Here is a 21,636-nt window from a genome sequence, read left to right on the forward strand (position 1 = left end):
AGGAAAAGCGAAAGTCAGTTTTACTTACCTAAACTTTGATTTTGAGATCCGATGCCTGAAAGATAAGAATTGCCATTAAAGTCTCTGAAGCTGTCCCATACCTCCCAGGCTTTTATGAAAATAGCAATAGAAAGAAACAAAGTTAAGCTCAATTAATTTCTTAATGGATGCTGTTTTCCTCTTGAATCCCCTCCCCTGTAAGTCAATGTAGGCACTGGGCATAGCTAGAATTCCCTGATATACAAATCTTGTTTTTTGGTGGGAGTCATGAAGCAGGAGTCATGCATTGATGGGATTCCACCACCTACAGACATCAGTGAACTAGCTTTTCTTTTGGGTAAAAGGCTGGCCTAATGCTAGGAGCACTCTACATCTGCTACCAAATTTATTTTTCAAGTATGACTCTTTTTTTCTTTTAGTCACTAGGTTTTTTTCTTATATTAAAATATGTATGACTTTACACAGACAGACTTGTTGCTTTCACACATCACCTGTCACTTCAGGATATATAAGCACATTATGAAACCATGGGGAAAATAATCCTTTCTTTTTTTCCAGCAATTGAAGGAAAAACAGTGCATGGTGGATATTTTCACATGTAGATACTAACACTTATTTGTCTTTGTTATCTATGTAAATTGGTTTGAATTCAAAAGGGTCTGAACAATAATGGATTCTGTTGCTATCAATTAAATTTGGGGAATTAAGCATTCCTGAAAATTTGGCCATGTTCCCACTATATACGTGTTTAAATATCTAATTCCATGCACTTGGATTTATCCACCTAAGTAATCTCATTAGCCTTTTATGAGAAGTCATAGGCAAAACTAGAGATAGACCCCAGTTCTCTAACCACTACCTTGCTCTGCTTGACACATGTCCTGTAAGGCCTTTGAACTCTTTGGCTGTCTTTTGGTACCTACGTAATGGTGCACAGAGAGAAATAAAGTTATGTGGATGCAATGACATGAGTCAGAGGTGATTTAGGAAGCTGCAAAATCCACTACCAATAACAGAAGAAATGAGAATCTGGGGAGTGACTACGAACAAGATATTTCTGCTGGGTTGAAGCATTTCTTAAGGTTCCCTCTATGATAGGAAAGTGATTCATTGTTGACAACAGTCAGCAAAGGTCTTGCTGTACTGGCTTAAAAATGGATTCACTGTTAGTAGACAGGGGACAAAGTAATTCTCAAAGCATCTAACACTACTTTCTGTAGCAGCCTTAAAAATGGTCATATCCCTGTTCGAGGACATCAGTCACTGACAAGTAATCAGTGATGGGTCAGTTTTCTTATGTGGAAGAGATTTTAGTGATAGGAACATTTCACCAGCAGATGGTCCAAGCCAAAAAAAAAAAAGACTTTGCACTGAATATATCATTCCTGCTGTGTCACAGGCAGCTTGTCTAGGCCACATACTAGGCAGCAGTGTGGTTACAGACACAAGCAAGAACTCTTTTGATAAAGAAGAAATAAGGCACTGGCTGAACAGAATGCTAAATTATGCTGCAGAGACAAAGCAAGCTTTAACAGGGATGACGAGTGAAGCACCTACAAAGCACATCCTTAATGTTAAAGCTATCCCAACTTCACACTGAGAATTCTTGCTACCTACAAACTGTAATGGATCAGGGTTACAGGCAACAGGGAAGAAGACTCAGACAAAGACAGGGGAAAGAAAAGAAACAAAAGTCACAGTGAAGGAGAAAGCTGGGCACTGAAAAGGAGAGGGCGAGGACTTTCATAAGAAACGGCTGTGGGGGGAGAGGAAAAGAGAGATGTCATGGGGAACCTGCCTGGTGGAAGGTGAAGGACAGGGAGCGTGAAGCCCTCTGGTGACCTCTCTGGCTAATGGTTTCCCAGTAAGGGAGTTGTGTGGCATTTAAGGAATCTTTCATTTATTTGAGCAAAAGAGATGTGGCAGGTGTAGTACTCATACGCATGTGATAATTATATCTTTGGAGCATTATGAGCAGCAGCCAAGTGCATTCAGTGCTCCCACAGGTTAGCTACAGCCTTCCCCCCCCCCCCCCCCCCCCCCTTGTCTTAGTGCTATGGCAGAAGGCTTTATCACATGTGGGTGTGCTATATATATAGAACAGGACAAGGAAGGAGGAAGAGATATATATTTAGAGGCAGAATCCAAGAGTGAAATGGAATTTTGGAAACACAAACGGTACAATAACTGATTCTGAAAACATTATGCCCAAATCTGAACCACATTTTTCAAATGACCCTTATGATCAAGAATCTTTTGTCTTTCAGAACCAGGGTTAACTATGTCATATAAAAAAATGCTTTTATGGTGTCAGTAGGGGCTGTCAAATAGTCTGGATTTGAAGCCTTGTCATGGCCTCTTTCTGGCACTCCAAACTGGCAGTTGCCAGGGGTTCAGGGTGGACCAGATTCTCTGCTGAGTTTAAACATGGATCTCTTGCATCCCTGTTATCCTGGGAGCTTTATGTCATTGGGAGAGAGTGACCCCAACTGTGTCCAGCACTGGAATGTCTTGAGAACTATTGTTTAAAATCATGGTATAGGAGTCTATATAAAAACCATTTCAGATCACTACTGAGTGTTTTTATCATAGGAACCATGTAACTCAGATTATCTTTTATAAAGACAAACACAAAGATCAGACCTCTACTGTTTGACTAGCTATCTTTTAAATTCTCTAAACCTCTTCTAACCTTACATAGTTATGTACCACATACAGATAAGACAGTGAAATGTAAAGATTTTATCAACATAAACTCAGGATAATCAGTGTAATTTAAATGTAGTGAGATATGCCACATTCCTCTATTCATAGTGGACACCAGAGGAGAGAAACTATGCACTTGTGAAGGATATGACACTCTTGTATAACAGGGATTAAGGGTTTTGTGTAACTGTACACACAACAAACAATTCTGGAAAAATCTTTTAGGTCTCCAAGCATGACACAAAGTCCATGTTACAGTTGTTTTCTGGGTGTAGAAATAACTAAACATGATGATGAAAATTATCTGGCACGTGTGTCACAACTACTTCTACACCATATGATCCTACCTATAGGTAACCATCTTCATGAGAACTTAAAAAAGCCCTTGGATACTCGTAAAAGCTCTCACAAAAGCAGTAACACAGAAATTTACTTACTATGCCTCTAGGTTATACACAGTTTTGGGGAACATCCAAAGAACTGCACTGTGCATATCTTACAGATTTTAGAACTGAGAATACAGTCCTGGTGTGATATTGATTCTGTTTTGGTGCAATATGGTGCATTCATGCAGTTACTGGTCAAGTGGCACAACATTTTTTCCTCTCTCTATTCCTGCTGATGACATTTCATTGCTTCTAGTCAGGATGCTGGCATCCCTGAACAGAAGATGCCCACCCTTGGGTTCTTTTTCCACATATTACTGGGACAAAAGCATATAGTGACATGACATTTTCAGGAATGCATGCTGCATACCTGATAATCTCTCAGCCTAATAAAGTGTTAGGGCTAAGTTCTACCCTCAGCTATGCCTCTGCGATTCACACTGAAGCAATGGGCCTCCATCCTTCTGCCTGCTATCCCCTGTACAATGCAGTTAACACTGGGGAGTTGTACAGGAACATGCAATGACCATTTCTTATTTCTGACCGTTAATTAAAAGCTTCCAGCAAAACAGAACATATGACTGACCCTTGATAACTTGCGTTCTGATGTCTGTGGACTAAGATCCTCCTGCTGAGGCAATCACTGAATTCAGCAGAGTCCACACAGCGATGCCTCTCCTCTTTTTTTACATTTTTGCCCTTCTTGCAGAAGCACTAGAAAGCATGCCAACCTGATGGGAGCGATGCTGGTTTTAAGAGTGAGGTGGTTGTTGACCAGCGGCAGTAAGAATCTGTGGAACATCCTTAAGAAAACTGGATCTGTCTAGCTTAAAATTGAGCTGGTTTGCTACTCAACAGGCTTTCTTACAGGCTGGGAAAATAGGCCAGCACTTCAGCATTTAGTGAATATTCTTACTTTCCCTGTGGCAAGTCAGAAGCAAGGCCTGTCACAGAACCTGAAGTAGGAAGATAATTCCTCCTCCACAAGGTCATGCTATTGTCCTTTAGACACATATCTAGAGCTGACTGTGAATATCAAAACCACCTTGCTCATAATAAATTGGAGAGCAGTAGCTGAGCCTGACACGTAAGGGTTGATCCTGTGTGTTTTCCTGCTGAAGTCAGCAGTGGTTTCAGAGCTTTGGGCAGACTTTTCTTACTACTGCTTCTGATGTGATGGGGACTTTGGTCCTCACAGAAGGAGGCTATCTTCTCATTAGGTGAAAACCAGCAGCTATAGCAAACCTGCAAGCAAACTGACGCTTTTGCCTTTACCACTACCTCCTACGCTGATTATTGCAAGAACTGCATAGGAATTATTTTCCCAGCCAGCAAAGCACCAAGGGAAAATCATTGATAGTTCAGCTGCCAGGGAAAGCTTCCATTGTTCATAATATTTTCAGGACACATGGTTTTCAGTTGGAAAGCTAGTGTAGGTTGTTCTTTTTGTTTTATCCTGTTTTATTGTTTTAACCCTCTTTGGTGGAAAAGCAATTGAACTGTCCCCCCCAAAGGTATAGAAATCCTGGCCAAGGTGAAAATGCCAAGTGGCTTATTGTTTCAATGAAAGCAGATAATTTTAAGCTCTCTTTCCCTTTGAGCTCAAGTGCTTCTTTTTTCTATTGAGGCTCTATGGAACATTAACTTCCACAAAGGTCTTTTTTTTAAGCTAATACATATGTATAGAAGCAAGCTCTATTGTGGCACTCCAGATTCTGTATGGTTGTACTAGAAAATTAACATTCTGGTGGTATTGGAAGATTATATATGCTGACATCCCGCACAGAACAGATTACTACTGATTATGAGCAATAGCCCGTCCTCAGGAATCTATGTCCTGCACAGCAGTAACCACAGAGGCTCAGGGAAATTACTTGCTATTGGGAAGTCCTGGGTATAAGGCTATCCTGAAATAGAAACCCATTGCTCCTATGCTGCGTTTATCCCACTGATACTTGCTGCAGAGGAAACATGTTTCTTTGTACCCAGAGGCAACAGGTTATTAAAGCTGTGACCCATCAGAAGTAAGATGTTCCGCTTTCAAATGTTGTCCTTGAGGATAAAAGCTGTTGTTTCTCTACTGCAGGGCAGATGTCAGGGCAGTACAAGGCAATACCATGACAGGGATGATATACTGTGGAAGTTGTGGGATGCTTTTCAATGTCCTGTGGAACCGTACAAAACCTTTTTCAAATTCAGATGCCTGAAAAAGCTAACACCCATCTTAGGAAGGGAATTACTCCCTGCCACAGCTCTCCTGATGGCATCAGAATTACACCAGGAATGAATATGAATGTGTGTGTGTGTTTGTTTTAGTTCTAAGAAACTGGATTTACACAATAAGCAAAGAGATATTAGATGTTAGATTCTTCCTGAAACTCCTTCTGCTGGTTTGAAGACTGGCATTGCTCCAGACAGCACAGCTGATGAAGGCAGTTTCTATAGTATGGATACTATAGAAATAAAAGCTTCTTTGAGACAATTCATCAGTAGGAGATAGCTTGTGTTTGAGAGGTACTCTCCTGATCTCACATAGCATATGTCTCTGTGGAGCTGAGAAAGGCTGTCAGGGAAGATCTCCTTTTCCAAAAGGCACGCTTGAGCCTGGCTTCTCAAGCAGATCTTTCTGTCATTCACAGGTTCAGCCTTTCAAAGCTCTACAGCTTTTTATAAGAACAGAAAGAACAACCAGTAATTCTAAGTTATATTCAATAAAAATGCTTTTTCTTTCAGTCTCCTGGGTACCTTTTTTCCTTTTATCATGAGCGCATTCTGATGGCTAGCTCAGCCTGTAACCATGGTGGTGGTGCTGGGGTGGTTAAATGCCCTAGCAGTCTGATGCCACTAAATAAATAAATACATTAGCTTTGACTTGCAATCTCCCTGTTGCTTCAGCCATGTCTGATTGCAGCTTGCCCAGCGCAGCCTCTGCCCTCTGAGAAAAAATGTGTATAGCTAGGCAATGGGGACTCCTGGCCACTAGGTGATTTTAGCTGGCTGGTAAAAATGAAGACTCATCTGAAACTCAACAATCAAACAAAAAACTTGTTTAGCCATTTCAACTGTAAAAACAAAATCTGGAGGGCAGATGACTGCTCAAAAGTCTGGGTCTAATCTTCAACTAGAGTAAATCAGGATGGCATGACTATAATTATTAATGTTTACTCAAAGTCACTAGTACTAGCTGAGGAACTTATTTGAAAAGCTCAACTGACTTCCCACATGAATTATCTCTATTCCTGAACACTGGGCCAAATTCTGATTCTCTTAGTCAGGTTTCAATAAAATAAAATACTCATTCAAATAAATTCTTGCTTACATTTTGTATGTTCCGGCAGGAATGTTGGCCTATGGGGGGTTTCAATTAGGGCTCACTGAAAAGAAGAGGACTTAATACTTCTAGAAACCAGGAAAGCTGCCTGAGTGTGTGATGCAGTAACAAAACAAACTAGAAAGGATTCCAAGCCACAGAATCAAAGGCAGATCTGAATTTACCCATAACTAAGGAATTTGCAGCTCCACAAGTTTGAAACAAACATTTTACAAAAGCAGGAACCATTGGCAAAATTTGTGTCTCACTCCAGAATTTCAAATACAATGATACAGCCATTCATTTTCCTGGATGAAGGAGCCTATCCATCTCAGAGATGAAAAGCAATCTGAGTGAGGCCTTGAGGATCCTAACTGTCCTTGGGTAAGGGGTAAAAACCCGCCTCTCAATACCAGACTTCAATTCCCTTACTATACATCACCCATTTTCAAATGAAGTGGAAAGTGGCAAGGAAACTCTTTATCTCCCCAAATCTTACATGTCCTGCTCTGGTGAAATTTCGGGCCCTGTTTTAACATTTACAATGTGGGAAGAAGAAATGAAGCTCTGTTTTCCTGTAATTTCCCTATGTCTTTTTCCCCAAAAAATGTGTTGGACGTGGCCATCCCTTCTCCTAACGCTAGGAGTATAGTGATCACCATGTCAGACCACACTACTGCCATTCTTATGGGGGAACATTGGGCCATTTTAAGTAAACTCCATTCTAAGTCATGATTACATTTAGGGTCGGGTTTAACTTCAGCTCTCCTGGCCACATTACAGCTAAGATAATTATGTTCTGCTTGCCAAAATTTCCAATGCAGTTTCAGTGCAAAACAAGCTATCCCTCACACATCTTCTAACACACTTGTGCCCTTTGTTTTTAAACACCTGTCACATTTTACCCTGAAGGTGGCTGAACTCTAATGCTGTGAAAACAATCCCTGCCTTTACAGTTCATAAAGTGCCTTAGGATCCTTTGGGATTAAGGACATTAAATGAATGCAAGCTATAATATTAAAAATGTATGCAACTTTATAGTAACAGTTGCTATTGTTGGCACTGTGTAGCACCAGGGAATCCATTGTGTTGGGAACCATAACTGCAGAATAGAGATGGTTCTCCAAATTGGATCCAGCTGGAAGAAGTGGTCACATATCCAGCTGCTGCTTCCTATAATGCGACAAGAGCACAAGCAAGTTGGTGGGGTGCTAAAGGAAGGGCTACAACTGCCTCAGGACCATGAATAGATCCAGCCTGGTTCCTTCAGAAAAGAGTTCATAATCTAAACTAAAAGACTCAGCACGTAGGCAACAGCAGGCAGGTGAAGGAAAGCTATCACAAATAATTTCTCCTGGCGTTTGTAAGTTGCTGGCTGACACAGGAAAGCAGATTGAATTTACAACATATTCCACATATCACATCTTGTAATGCAGATAAGATCTCCTCCTCTTCAGTTTGCAGAGGAGATGGCCAAGGGTGTGTGTGGGAGATACAATCAACATTTACAAAGTCATGAAAGTGATAGATAAGCTGAATATGGAACTGTTGATCACCAAATCTCACAGTATTAGAAGGAGAGGACATTGACTGAAAGTAGTAGTAGATCAGCTTAAAACGGATATGAGAAAGTACTTGTCTACACAGCAGGTAGTGAACTTCCGAAACTTGTTGCCACAGGAGATTGTGAGGGCAGACAGCCTTAGTGGGTTCAGACAAATCCATGGGATGACAGGTCCATAAATGACCACTAACAGCAAAAAGCAGAAGTGTGCCCTCTAACATCTCTAATCCAATAAGCATGAATTTGGGAGCAGTAAAAGGGGACTGGAAAGTAGGAAATGGCCTGGCTTGCATACTTGCCCTCCTGTCACTGTCATGACCTGAACATTGGGCCAGCTGGACCACAGGTCTGCCAAAACAGAGCATTTCTTATGTACTTATGATGAGCATTTGACGAACACTGAAGGGCTCAAGGTATGCCCAAAGACAGGACAGAACCTCAAAATACTCCAGCATGGTACAAGCTATAGCCCTGATATGTTTAGCCCATTTTTCAAGGAAATTTGGAGGCATTAACGTATTCCCCCCCAGCATAAAGTCCATTCTTTCCAAGTCAAGCAAAAAGGAAGACAGGACTCCTCTTGCCGATTGTTGCTCTCTTTATCATCTTTTGATGCTAAAAAATATACCCTATAATATGGTATTCCATAAGTGCCATCTCATACATTCTTGAGCATCTCCGTTAACTACAATGGTGCAATTTCAAGGAGGCATTACTCCCTCCTAACTGATGCATTTCTTTGTTAGTAGAGTATTGTGTTCAGTATTTTAAGAGTATAATTCAGGCTGCAGGATGGGACATATCATCCATGTGTTTCTATTACAAGACACCGTAAAGTGTACAAGAATCATTAGAGAAATTAAAATAGACCTATCATTTCCACTTTTTGGTCCACTTATACTGGATTTGATTATCTATCACCAAAGAGGAATTTTAAAATAAGACCACTGTTATCTATGAGTTCTTCTTTTAGTTATTATGCAAAACCAGATCTGCTTATCCTGGGCATTCTGTGCTTTATTTACATCTATGTAAACCCAGAGGCTCTCCACTAATGTCCAGAGTGAGTTTACATTGCAATTAAGATAAGAACCAGGATCAATAGATCTTCTGCACCCTCTCCTTTCACCCACTGTGGAGTTTTCTTCCCCTTAAAAAGCCTGACTTTTGCCCTGGCTTTAACCCACCAAGCTCAATCCAACCCCTCCATACATATATCTGTGCATATGTACTCACGCTAGCCTAGCACCGCAGTTTTCGCCTTCAATATCTGCTCCAGGGACATTGTCTGTGTTCACGGACTCGGTCTCGCTGGTGGGCATGCTCACTGTAAGAGTCAAAGGGAAGAAAAAGAGAGGGTTTGCCATTAGAACCTGGCACATCTATTGATGAATCACGTGAGTGAAGGAACTGCTTTAATGAAAAGACCCTCAGCTGCAGCTCCTGAGGATTAAGCAACTTGCTTAGCAAGTCTAGTGCCTTCCTGCACAGGCCAGGTTGGGCAGGTAGACTTCAGGAACATACACAGGTTACTCAAATGCTAAAGAAAAGTGAAGAAGCAGCTGCTCTCTTTCTTTCAGAGTCAGTTCCTGGAAATCTTATGAATGACAACCATTGAAAATTAGAGAACCTGGCAAAGCCAACAAGAAGCTTTTGTTTGATCCAATGGAACACTTTAAAAAAATGCCCCTTTACTTGCACCAGCCCAACCACCTCTCTGCCCTCCCCAATCTTTTGTGTGATGATTAGAATACAAAGTACCAGATTGACATGCATTCAGACAATGGCTTCTGTTAGCCTGATAGCAAGTACCACATAAATAATACCGACTGCTCATTTGTCATACACTAATTGTTCATATGTTTCAACCTTACACTTATAAACTGGACCTATAGCGATAAGAGGGGAATTCAGAGACTCTGACCCATTCAGATATTAGCAACAAAGGAGCTAATGAATATGGACTATGGTGGAGGTTTTATGTTGACACTGACCATCTAAGAACTGAACAGAATCTCCTAGGCTTTTACAGAAGTATCATGGAACAAACATCAAATGAAAGCAACCTTAGCTGTGAACCTATTTCATCTGGATCCAAGGACCTGTCACATATTCTTTTATCAAACCTCAATATTTTATTTGCTTCTACAGGTCATAAAAAAACCAATAATCACCATTTCCATTCCACCAGGTGCTCCCAGCTCCTATATGAGCTCTAATAAGTCCTTAATACATAATCATTCAATATAAGTTAGGGTAATGGATAGGATCCAATAGATGTCCTCTTCCCTCCTCCCCGCTTTTCAAATACACAAAACAAAAGAAAAAATGATACTTAAAACTGAGTGATGGAGGAGTTAAACAGGTCTCTCAGATGCCTGGTAGAACTTCAGAACATGACCTGTATTAGCAGTTGGATATATATCCCAGATGAAACTTGAGAGCATGCACTATTAGCTGTTAGAGAGCTTTCCAATAGCCTTTAAGAATATATTACTCAATACTAAGAACATATCTATTTGTGGGTCCTTGGAGTAAAAGGAGGCAATGTAGAAAAAATAGGTTCTGCATTTCAATTGGACAGATGATTAATGGGCCATGGTACCAGGTCTTCTTTCAAAGGCTAGAAAAATATCAGAAGGTTCGTCCAAAGAGGTCATGGGTGGCTGCTTTGAAAACATTATGGTAGAAATGTCCCTCAAAATGAACTATCTTTCCTTCATCCCACCCCAACAATTCACATGCCTACAACACATGCCCTAGGAAATCTAAAGTTCTTGTGCTGTGTTCTAAGGACCACATGAAACTCTTTAGCACTCTTGACATAAGAATGAAATATTGTACTCTAACGGTGCCTGTTCCTTTATGAAGACTAGATGTTTTAACAATCTTGCCTATTTGGAAAGACAAATTAAGGAATCAACTGAATTCATATTTTGATGTACATGAAACAGTCAAGTAAGCTGTAGGAAAAACCGACATTCATAATTAAAATCTTCGGTCCAGACCAAGCTCTTCAGGAAAAAACCCCAAACATTGATATTTCGCAAGTCATCTTTGGAGATGAGGTAAAGCACTTTCAAGACGTATTTGAGCTTATTTGCAAATGGAAAACAATTTGGAAGACATTAGCAAGAGATTGATTTGCAGAGCAGCTTATTAGCTTGAGTGCATGAAGAGGACACTGCACAAGCAATAGAAAAAGCAAGGCACGCACATGCAGAAATACACAAAGCTGTATTATATGTCAGTCTGTATAGAGATATATAGACATACACATACAGGGATACACGCGGTGTGGACACAGAGTGCAGTGGAACATTACCATGGGTTTCTGTGGAGTGACTAAACCAAGCAAACTTTCCTTTCTTCTTATCAGGCAAGCCAGCTGGAGTGCTTCCTTTCACAGACAAGATGGTCAGTGTCAAGTACCAGGAACAAGACATCAATAGAGAACATGCAGCCAGTGACAGGCAAAAGAAAAAAACAAGGAACTCAGCTTACACATGACATCCACTTCTGTCTGAAAACTTCATCATGTGAATTAAAAGTACAAAATGAAAAACAAAGGTATACGGAAGTATGAAATATCATAACAGATCTTCAGAGAATAACACTTCCTTGCCTTCTGCTCTTTTTTGTATCTGGCTTCTGAGAACACGAAGCTGCTGAATTTAAGTTTATGGGTCAAATCCTTTTTTCCATTGATGTCAATGGCAAAACTCTTCTTGTTTGACTGGCTGACCTATTGAAATTGATGAGACTAAGGCAATCACAATGTGTCCCTAGGTTATCCCCTGACCCTTAGGGTAAGAATCTGGACTAGCCTATTTTTGAATGAGGTTCCTTGGCTTTCTTCCTAAACGGCTCCAACATCTAGAAACTCTTTCAAAATTGTCCGAGCTGCTAAAGGAAAGTTGTTGGGGTAATCACATTTCTCTGTTCTTCCCCATCTCTAGAGATTAACAACCTTCACCCAGCACTCACACGTATACTGCCTTCCCCAAACTAGGATACCCCTAGACTATGTCTCATGATCTCCATTTGAGGTTACATGTAGCATTCACTCTCTGATGCCCTCCTGCTGCATGGCTTTTCATGGCATTACTTAATGTTGATCCTCTGCCTGTTGTGCACAGAGCTCCTCAGCCCATGCAGATCAAAGGTGCACGCATAGAGACATCTTAGAGCGTACTTGGCACTTCCCTAATCTTACTGTTGCAAAAAGCCAGATTGAAGTAAAGCGAGGGATGCAGGTGCAGTGGCACACGGGCTGAAGAGACCCCTGTGATTCAGGCTAGCTTGCTGGCACTAGCTCACAGGCATTTATTACACTGCACTGATGGAAATTGTTAAGGACAATAAAAAGTATTAAGATGGTATCAAGTATTAGAGGAATGACAGCCTAGAAGTTAAAGGTCAGGACAGATGGGAGATTAGGACTGTATTCTCCAATGTGGTATGCTCTCAGCAGGGCAGTCACTTACTTTACCTGACACCTCACATCCCCTTCAATATCAGGGGATAATCGTGTGTGCAGATGCTGTGAGGTTTATTCAGGCCAGTTAACAAATCCTGAAAACAGAAGATGTTGCAGAAGAGTTGTGTATAAACTGGACCTGAATATGAGAGGAAGTAGACCAAACACTGCCCAGATGGCTTTGTTATCTGACTCGGTTCTCAGAGACACAGACCTTGTGCCCACACCCTGGCTCCACTCTAGAAACAAGGCAGGCATTTTTTGCAGTCCGGGTAATTAATTACTGGAACCATGTACCAAGAATGCTGGTGGTAAATCCACCACAGGAATGTTTTAATCAGGAAGAGATGTTTTTTTCTAAATGGTGGGCTCTAGTCCAGACCAGAGTTATGTTTAGGACCATGGTATACAAGACTATGCCATCTCAGTGGCCGCTTCCTCCCTGTAAATTTGGGAGCTGAGAAAAAGGCAAGAAAGAGGCAAATGTAGATTTCCTCCCACCTGGGCACAAAGTGACTTAGCAGTGGAAATCCTGGTGCCTTGTCTCCTGTGCCATGTGTCAGTGACTTATGCAGTCTTACAGGAGTGGTTCCCTGTCAACTTCAAAAAATTCAGTGCTTGTAACCAAACCAGAGATCCCCAGAGGGCTTCGTTCTGCCAGGCATAGAGGGATCCCACCTCCCCACTTCCTGGCCTTCAAGCAGACCATTAAATCTTCCATCTACCACATATTTTGCACTGAAGGCACTTCAGTGTCCAAACTGCAGCACGGGCAAGGCAGCGATCGATCCCCATGCATACTATTCAACTGCCCACCTAATACCTTAAAGTATTAGGTCAAACAACTAAATATCAATGCTGTATATAGCTGACTTGTTGACAGTAGAGAACACCTCTGTCCCCACGCTTATCCATCCTAAGTGACAGCAGGTTATCAAAGGAGTGAGAAGGCATTTCCATTCAGGCCGTTTGCCTTTGCCTGACTACACCAGGAGCAGCAGTCCAGCTAACAGGGCAATGAATACACGGAGTGGGCAGCTTGCATCAACCAAACCTGTACAGTGAACCACTGACAACAACACAGGGACAGGTCCCCTAGAAGATATTACATATTTCACAGAATCCTGGAACGGTTTGGGTTGGAAGGGACCTTTAAAGATCATCTAGTTCTAACCCCTCTGCCATGGGCAGGGACATCTGTCACTAGCTCAGGTTGTTTAAATCCCCGTCCAACCTGACCTTGAACACTGGTGCATCCAGAACTTCTCTGAGCAACCTGTTCCAGTGTACCTATTCCAGAAGCAAATCATGGTGGCTTTGCTTTCATGGGAATCTTTTTCTTTGGATTTATCATCACATCCATAATTCGCTCTGGTTGATAAAATCTCCCATTAGTTACATATTCTCTAGGTAGCATAGCATAGCAATTTTTTTAGAGGGAAGTGAAAACTTTTTAAAGGTGTGCAAGAATCTTATGGTTTCAACAGAGTGGAAAACATAAGGACCAGTAGGTTTTCTACTCTACAGTTGCTTCTGAAGCCTTTGTGCTTCTTACATCTTGCCACAGTGTGGCTCATCTCTGAACGTAGACTTTTTCTCCTGGACCACCTAAACTCCAATTTCACATTTCTTATATAGCATTCCTGCAGCAGCTAAAGCAACAACAAAAGCTACGTAGCAGCTTCCTTAAAAAGAAATCTGAAAAATGCTTCATGTTATGTTAATTCTAGCTCTGAGGCCCAACAGACAGAAATAAGGACAAAGAGTCTGCAGTCTGTGACTGGCTAGACAGACAGATGTGCAAGACCCTTTGAGAGCCTCTGTTCCACGTCACTGGCATGAAGCATTGATACCAACTCTACTCTTGCACTAACATCCAACAAAATGCCCCATGGACATGCAATCAATTATTAGATGGCAGGTTGCCAAAAGACAGCCAACCACCGAAACAGAAAGCTGGCACAAGCAAATACCCTTCTGTGTAGCCCAGAGATAATTTGTCCTTCACGCGCTCAGAGAATAATATTAGCTCCCAGTTCAGAAATATCATTACCACTGTTGCATGTTGCATTTATGACATGTTTGTTATCTTGGCAGTGGAAGTAGTTCTAATATTCAGATTTATCTCTCTGGATTACATAATGTTGCCACACTTGTTGCTGAATCTCACTTAATACTGTGACAATTTAAGATCCTGAGAAAATCGTGCCTGGGCAACAAACATAGACAAAGCATAAACTTTTCACAGATTTTAATAGGATACGTTACTACATGACTTTGCAGATCTGTGCATTAGTTTTAGAACTGGGGATGTCAGAGGCTATTCACATTGCCTGACTTCACATCTCTGATTTAGCTGTTTGAGTTAGGCTACAGAGGGAGATAGATTCCTATCACAGGTTTTCTGAATGCCATACTGATGTCTCCCTCAACCGTATGGACAGGCTGGGCATTTACCTTATGCCCTTGGGTTAGGTACTTGACTTGAAACAGTGTGACTATCCAACAGTACATTCATTCATATTGAAAAAGACCTGTAGTGGGTTTTCAGATTAAGAAAAGCAACAATACACTTGATTGTTTTTTCTAATGCGCTCACTTAGACTCCAATTTCTCCAACACTCCAATTTCTACTGGTATTGAATTACTTTGCAAAATATGGGTCTAAATAACCCCTTTCGCCCACACTGGCATTTGAGGTTAGAAGGACCTGATGTCAGTCTACCACCATTTCACCTTATTGTGTCACCTTGGCCATATCACCAAGCCTTTCTACATATCTGTTCAGTTTCTCTAAAAGGGGGATTATAATTCTGCACTCACCTTGCAAATCTCTCCGAGATCTGCAGATGAAACACATTACAATAAACGCTAAGTACTATAGTTATTACTGATGCTAATGTCTCCCAAGCGGGACTCTGCAGAACTATAAAGCAAACCTAAAGAGCAAAGAAGTCCTGTGAATTCTCTGGCTGGGATTTAAGAGTTCTTTCTCCATCAAGCACAACAAGAATAAATTGCAATATCCAGACTGCTTCCTTTAACAGAATGTGCATCAAGTGAATGACTTTGTCTCCAGTAAAAACCCTGCTTCCCATGGTGCCTTTCATGCCCATCATTTCATGAATGAGTCTATGGGCAGCTGTCAGAATATCAATCAACTCATATTTTTTTGGTGGAGAGCTCTTATTTTAATTAATATGTGAATATTGCCTAGCTTTCCTTTTCTCATTGCCTGTTTTGGAAATGCTGCACTCATTCATCTTATTCATTAACTTAAATAAGATACAGCTTTCATTCTGCTACATGCATACAGTGTCTTGGGAACAATCAGTGAGTATGTTCTTAAATGCAAGCAGCATGCAGAAAGTAAAGTGTGCAGAGGTAAACGATTAGTTTTCTCTAGATATCCTGATTTTGTCAGGAAAATACACTAGATATAACTGGGGAACTCTTGTGTTTTCTGTTTTGAAAAGGAGTTCTGCAATAGGAAGTCTTCTATGGGAGAAGAGGAAAGAGAACTTAAACTATATGTAGGATCTTGGTGGTTACATGCCTCCCAAAGTTAGACAGAATGCATCAATGAATCTAGCACAGGTAAAAAAAATCAAGAACAATTGTGAAAATACTTGGAAAATCCTTACCAAGGGCTCAGAGGCCAATGCTCATACTAACAGTATTATACACACAATATTACATTAAATACATGTCATATATATACTTTGCATAACCTAATTTTGTGTTACATACAAATGACTGCAATTGCAAGGAGAGAGCTTGATTCGCACTTTCACTCAAGGTCAGCCACAGAATTTAAGATAGTAATAAAGAGCCATGAAGCGATTGCCAGTTGCATCCACTTCAGTGAAAAAAAGAAAAAGGCTTTCGGTAAAAAGATCTTTACACCAGTGAACCAGCAGCAAAGGTGCTGCAGCTGGCACGTAGTAACAAGACCTGTCATTACAGTAAAACCAGGCTGGGCATTGGACTGCATCAGAGAAGAGTGATGCAGTGTAGCACTGTTTTACTGAATGGAGTAGCAGAAAGTAGGAACATTGCCAATACTGAGATGGAGTATCGTATCATCAAATGTTTCATACGCAGAAAAATTATATACTTTATAATACAAATTGCAATGTATATCTTTTATATAAAACCCCCCTTGCTTTTACACGCCCTCCTCCCCTTCCAGAGTGTCACCATATGCACATACACATCCTATGATGGTGAGGGGATATAGCCATGCGCTAAGTGAATTTATACCATACACAAAGAGGAATAGGAGATATAGCGGCATGTATCAGTTGTGCAGGCATGTGATTAACAGATCTGTTATTACCACATGCAGATCACTGCACACCTATGAATGCATTACCTTGCTACTAATTAATCTCCCTGGGACTTATTTTAGTATAACAAACTCCTCAGCTACTTTAAACAGCTGCAGTTTTTCTTCTTTTTATAGCAATATTGACAGTAATATGCTGCGTTCCTCAAATATTTGTTCATTTCACCTGGTGAGTGGAAAGCACATTGCACAGAGGACCACGTGATGGGCACCGTCAAACTCCTGGCCCTACCAAGGGACAGCCTTTGCAAGCCTCACAGATGTTCTGTTCTGTATTTCAAGGGAAGAATTTAAAATCCTCTTTGTATTTCCCTTCCTGAAGGGTGAAGATACTCTTTGCATAACCTGCGGTATCTCAAATGTCTTTTAAGTACAGGACATAGGACTCACCCGGACTTTATGGAAAGGAGTCTAACTCTGCTAAAAAGGACAAGATGAGTAGTCTCCCTGGGTAACTGGTTGTACTGCTGAGCAAACTTCTAAGTCTGCAACAGGAGTCCATTCACTGCAGAGTATCTGCCTGCAAGTGCAATGGAAGTAACTCTCTTAATGCCTGTGGCTGAAGAAGGACAGATGGGCTGGGTCACAGGGTGACAGAACTGCTACCAGAAAAGATCTTGAAAGATATCTCTCTCCTGAATCTGGATTCTCCTATGACATCCTAAACTGGTTTTCTTGTCTGATAAATGACTTGTATTGTTTGCCTTGTTAGGAGCAACAACTAATGTGCCAAAGTGCAAGACATTTACTTGCCAGTACATGGTGTAAGTTTCTGGTGTCAGTCTAACACTTTTTAGCAACTCCTCGTTCCCCACAGAGTTCTGAAGCAATTCATTAAAAAAAAAAAAAAAAAAAAGAAAAAAAAGAAAAGAAAAGAAAGAAAACAGGAAAAGTAAACCAACTGAGGATCTATGACTCTTTCAACAGTATTTTGTGATGGTGAACAAATCACAACACCACATTCTGAATGGTTCTGCAAGATTTCTCTTTCATTCTTTATGATTTTTAGCAGAGGAAGGTAGGACAGCTGCAGTGCCATCAAATGTGCCTGAATCTATCCTGCAAAATGATAAATGGGCACAAGAAGCAGGAGCACCTCACTTGAAAACCAGAAGGATTCTATTATTGCTGGCTGGTCTGGCAGGCGCCTTAGAAATGCTGGCATGAGAGCTGCAAACACTGTAGATAATGTGTTGGGAAGTGATACAAACATTGATCATGAATAAAATAACTAACCACAAAGAAAGTGCCCTCAAGACAGTAAAATCAACAACTAAAAGAAAAAAAACTCTCCTGCTTTGATCCTTTTTATCCCTCTAATAATCATGGCGCTATTCATATTTTGCTTACTAGCACTGTTATTAATGAAAATAGCCAGCACATAAGTTTCAAGCACAAGTGTGGTTTTAAAGCAGGCCACGTGTTTCCTGAAATTCCTGTGCATGGGGGAACTTCTGCGCCTGCCCACCCATACAAATATACACCTGGGTGGTGAACCAGTAACTTTGATGATGATCTCTACTTCAGCCAAAGCATCTTTGTTCTTTCAGTTCACAGTCCTGTGAATCTGTCTTCCCTGTAGAGTCCAGGAGAAGCAAAAAAATTACAGAAGCTAGTTCCAACTCTATCTGCTTAGGGCATCAGAAACTCTCTGGTGAGTGCTGCTTGCCGCCTAGACTGCTAAGCTTCAAAGTGACTGAGGTGCAGCGCTGGCTGTTTTATGACATTCCTGCCTGTCACAAGCCATTTCAAGGTGGGTGATGCCTGAAAACTCAGTGAGTGGCCTACAGTTTGTAAGCACATAAGAGGATGTGTCAGGACAGCAGGAACTGTTTGGATAGTGCAGCAGGTGGGGAGCCATGGGCATCTTTCCCAGAGGGAGCTCGCAGAGCCCTGCAGCCAGGGAGCTTAGGCAGGAATTGTGCCAGTGAGAAGGTAGGTCTCTCTGAGGACTATATCTGGTATAGAAGGAAACTATTCTCCTGGAGGGTGGCCCTTGTTGGCAGAACATCACAAAAAAAAAGGAGAAGTGAATGTGAGGGAGAGATTGGGCTGTATTATTTCAAAGGACAGGCAGGGCAACTGGACAGAGGCTGGGCCACGGGTGAAGGGACTGCGGGAAAGAATAAGTGACTGAATATTTCATCTGAAATACCACTCTGCAAGCTGGAAAAGTAGTGTATGCTTCCTGCATCTGGGAAGACTTAATTTAGGAGTGACTTCCTTAAAATATTTAAGCATTAATATTCTCAAGAAAAGAGAGCAGCAAGGCCCTGTCCATCTGAGCAGTCCCATTGCACAAGCAGTGCCTGACAGAGATTAATTCTTGGCAAGTGCAGACATTTTCTAATAGCAGTATTCATGTGGGATGTGTGAGAAGGCTCCTGGATGATGCCTTCCTTGATGGTAAACAATCAAGCAATTCAGTTCACTGATTGACAGGTACAGCAACACACACATCAGATCTAGGTCACTCTGGAGCCAGGGCTGTGTGAAACCACTGGGCCCCTACAGTTGCATTCATGGATTGCACTGAACAGATTCTATTCAGCTTCATGATCTGAAATGGAACTTACCTCTCCTATTCTGAAATGTGCATAACAATCTGTTTTGAAACCCGTCTGCTACATTTCTTCTGTGCCTAGTAAATAAAATTCTTGTGATTTTGCGTGCTGCTCCTGCATGTGGTGTTCTTTCAGACACTTCTGCTAACATAATGACTAGTCTGATACTAGACACTATTATCACAATATCACATGAGTCAGAAGCATGAGACATGCTAGCTGGGCAGGCTCTGTGTTACTGTGTAGCCAGGAGAAAAGCAGCAAATTGAAGTTAAAGAGTTTTGCCCTTAAAGTCAGCCTGTCAAACCTGTAATTAAAGCTTTTATACCTCTTGAGTAGGGCATTGAGAATAGGTCAATTACCCGGAGCCAAAGAAACAGGCATTTTATAGTGGCCTTGAAATAATAGATTCCTAGTTTGCAAATACTTCTAGGATGCAGGAGAGTGAGGGACTGGTAACAACAGCTTGAGCTAAGCTTAGTGTGGGCAGGTGTTATGCAAGCTTCCCTCACACAGCTGTGTTAAAGCAAGTCATTCGTGACCTGGCATAGCCCTGTTATTCTGCTCGTGGTTCTTCAAACAGCTAGATAATACACTTACATTTTGATCTGCACATCTGTGAGGATCCATGCAGCTCTGCCACTGCATCCTTGTTCTGATGCTTGACCCTTCTGCTACTTCGGCCTATAGATTTTAATGTAGTTGGTAACATCCTCATCCTGATCTCCAGTGAGCTCCGCGTTAGCTATCCTTGCGTTAACTACAAGACCTCTATAGTTTGCACTTACAGGGACATGTCTGACTGCAGTCCTTCCTCAAGTGGACAAGAAGTGAGATTCATCATGCTGTGGTTTGTGAACTTTGTAAATGGAAATGAGGATGTGAGCAGCACTACGAACACCCATGGGCCCTAAAGCTGACTTTGAATTTAGGCCTCAAGATCTGAAAGGCCAATTCTCTAATCTGTTGACTTATCTCTACAACCATGCTAACTGAAGAGCTGCTGTAATCGGCAGGCAGACTCAGTGCAACAGCTATTTTCAGTTTGGTTCCCCAGTTGGAAACATTTTCCTTCCCCCGCCTCCTCTCCAGGCTTGATGCTGTTTATGAGATAACTGGGATGGAGAGACCTGCTTTTCTTCCCAGGAGCAAATACAACCAAAGACTTTTATGCTATTATCAGACTGTACTGGAGTGGATGTGAAGTTTCTCTCCCAATAAGCAGAAGTGAGCAGGCACAGAGAGAGAGCCTGACTGCTGCTCCCTCAGCGCCAGGCCTGCAGCGGGGTCCTGCTGCGAGCTTACCAGGCTTCCCACCAAAGCGCTGAAAAGGGCTGGGTGCCATTCACAACTGGTGGCTCTTCTCAGCTGCACCAGCACTGGCTATCAAGTCGGTAACATATGTACTAGTTCGGCTGTGTAACATCGCCCAGAGTCCTTGTCTCTGAGCTCCGCCACAGGAACATCCCAGCTCCGCAGACCTCCTGTCAGCTACAGCTCACTGCGCCACCCCACCGCACTGCCTTCACAACAGCAGGGTCGGCTTTCTAACTCCACTTGCGTTTAAAACAAAATACTATTATCTTTGCCTTCTTGTGTGCTTGCTCATGAATCGATTTAAGAAAGTGATGGACTACATAAGCTACCTTGCAGTCAGGGGCAGGGAAGGCGGAGGATATGACAGTTTCCGTGGGAGATCTCTGCTAGTGCACCCCTGGCCTCCCTCAGCCTGTCCTGGTCTCCTAGAGCCTTCCCAGTTTGACCTCTTCTCACACAGAGCTCTTGGTCTGGGCCAAGGAATACAGGGTCTGTATTCCTTGTATTTATCTTCCTGCAAATGAATCTTCAAGTTACAATATAAAATACATAAAGGAAAAAGAAGAGATAGGTAGATAGGTCACAATGAATACACACTTAGACCGAGGGGGAAAAAAGCTTCTATCAGAACAATTTCTCTAGGATAGTTGGTCCTATCACATTCTTCTATCTACCAAGACCATTTAAGACATTCAGCTTATAAGAACTATATTGAAGGGTCTAGTTGTACTAAACTTTTCCTACATGTCTTTGGACTAACCACACTCAGTTGCCTCTTCTGAGGCACTGGATGCCATTTTTGACATCCGACCGGGGATATGCCCTTCCAACTATCACACTGCAAGGGTACAAGCCACAGCTGCTATACTTGATCTGTCAGTCCACAACGAAGGTCTTGGGTACCATGAAGTGTCTAAATTGGCATTAGATGAATACGTTTAGGCAGCTGAACCCCACCTAT

At 41.7% G+C, this 21,636-nt stretch overlaps 1 protein-coding gene across 2 annotated transcripts in view; it reads right to left on the reverse strand.

Moving 5' to 3' along the window:
- The window catches only part of CACNA1C (calcium voltage-gated channel subunit alpha1 C), a 492,824-nt gene that overhangs the window by 115,472 nt on the left and 355,716 nt on the right, over positions 1–21,636 (reverse strand). For both annotated transcript variants that reach the window (XM_049822254.1, XM_049822255.1), the window contains exons 10-11: positions 9,203–9,293; positions 29–55 (exon numbers count right to left, since the gene is read on the reverse strand). In XM_049822254.1, coding sequence (XP_049678211.1) covers positions 29–55; positions 9,203–9,293 — 118 coding nt within the window. The remainder of the gene's footprint in view (positions 1–28; positions 56–9,202; positions 9,294–21,636) is intronic.

This window comes from Accipiter gentilis, chromosome 18 (assembly GCF_929443795.1).
Source record: "Accipiter gentilis chromosome 18, bAccGen1.1, whole genome shotgun sequence".
Lineage (NCBI taxonomy): Eukaryota > Metazoa > Chordata > Aves > Accipitriformes > Accipitridae > Astur > Astur gentilis.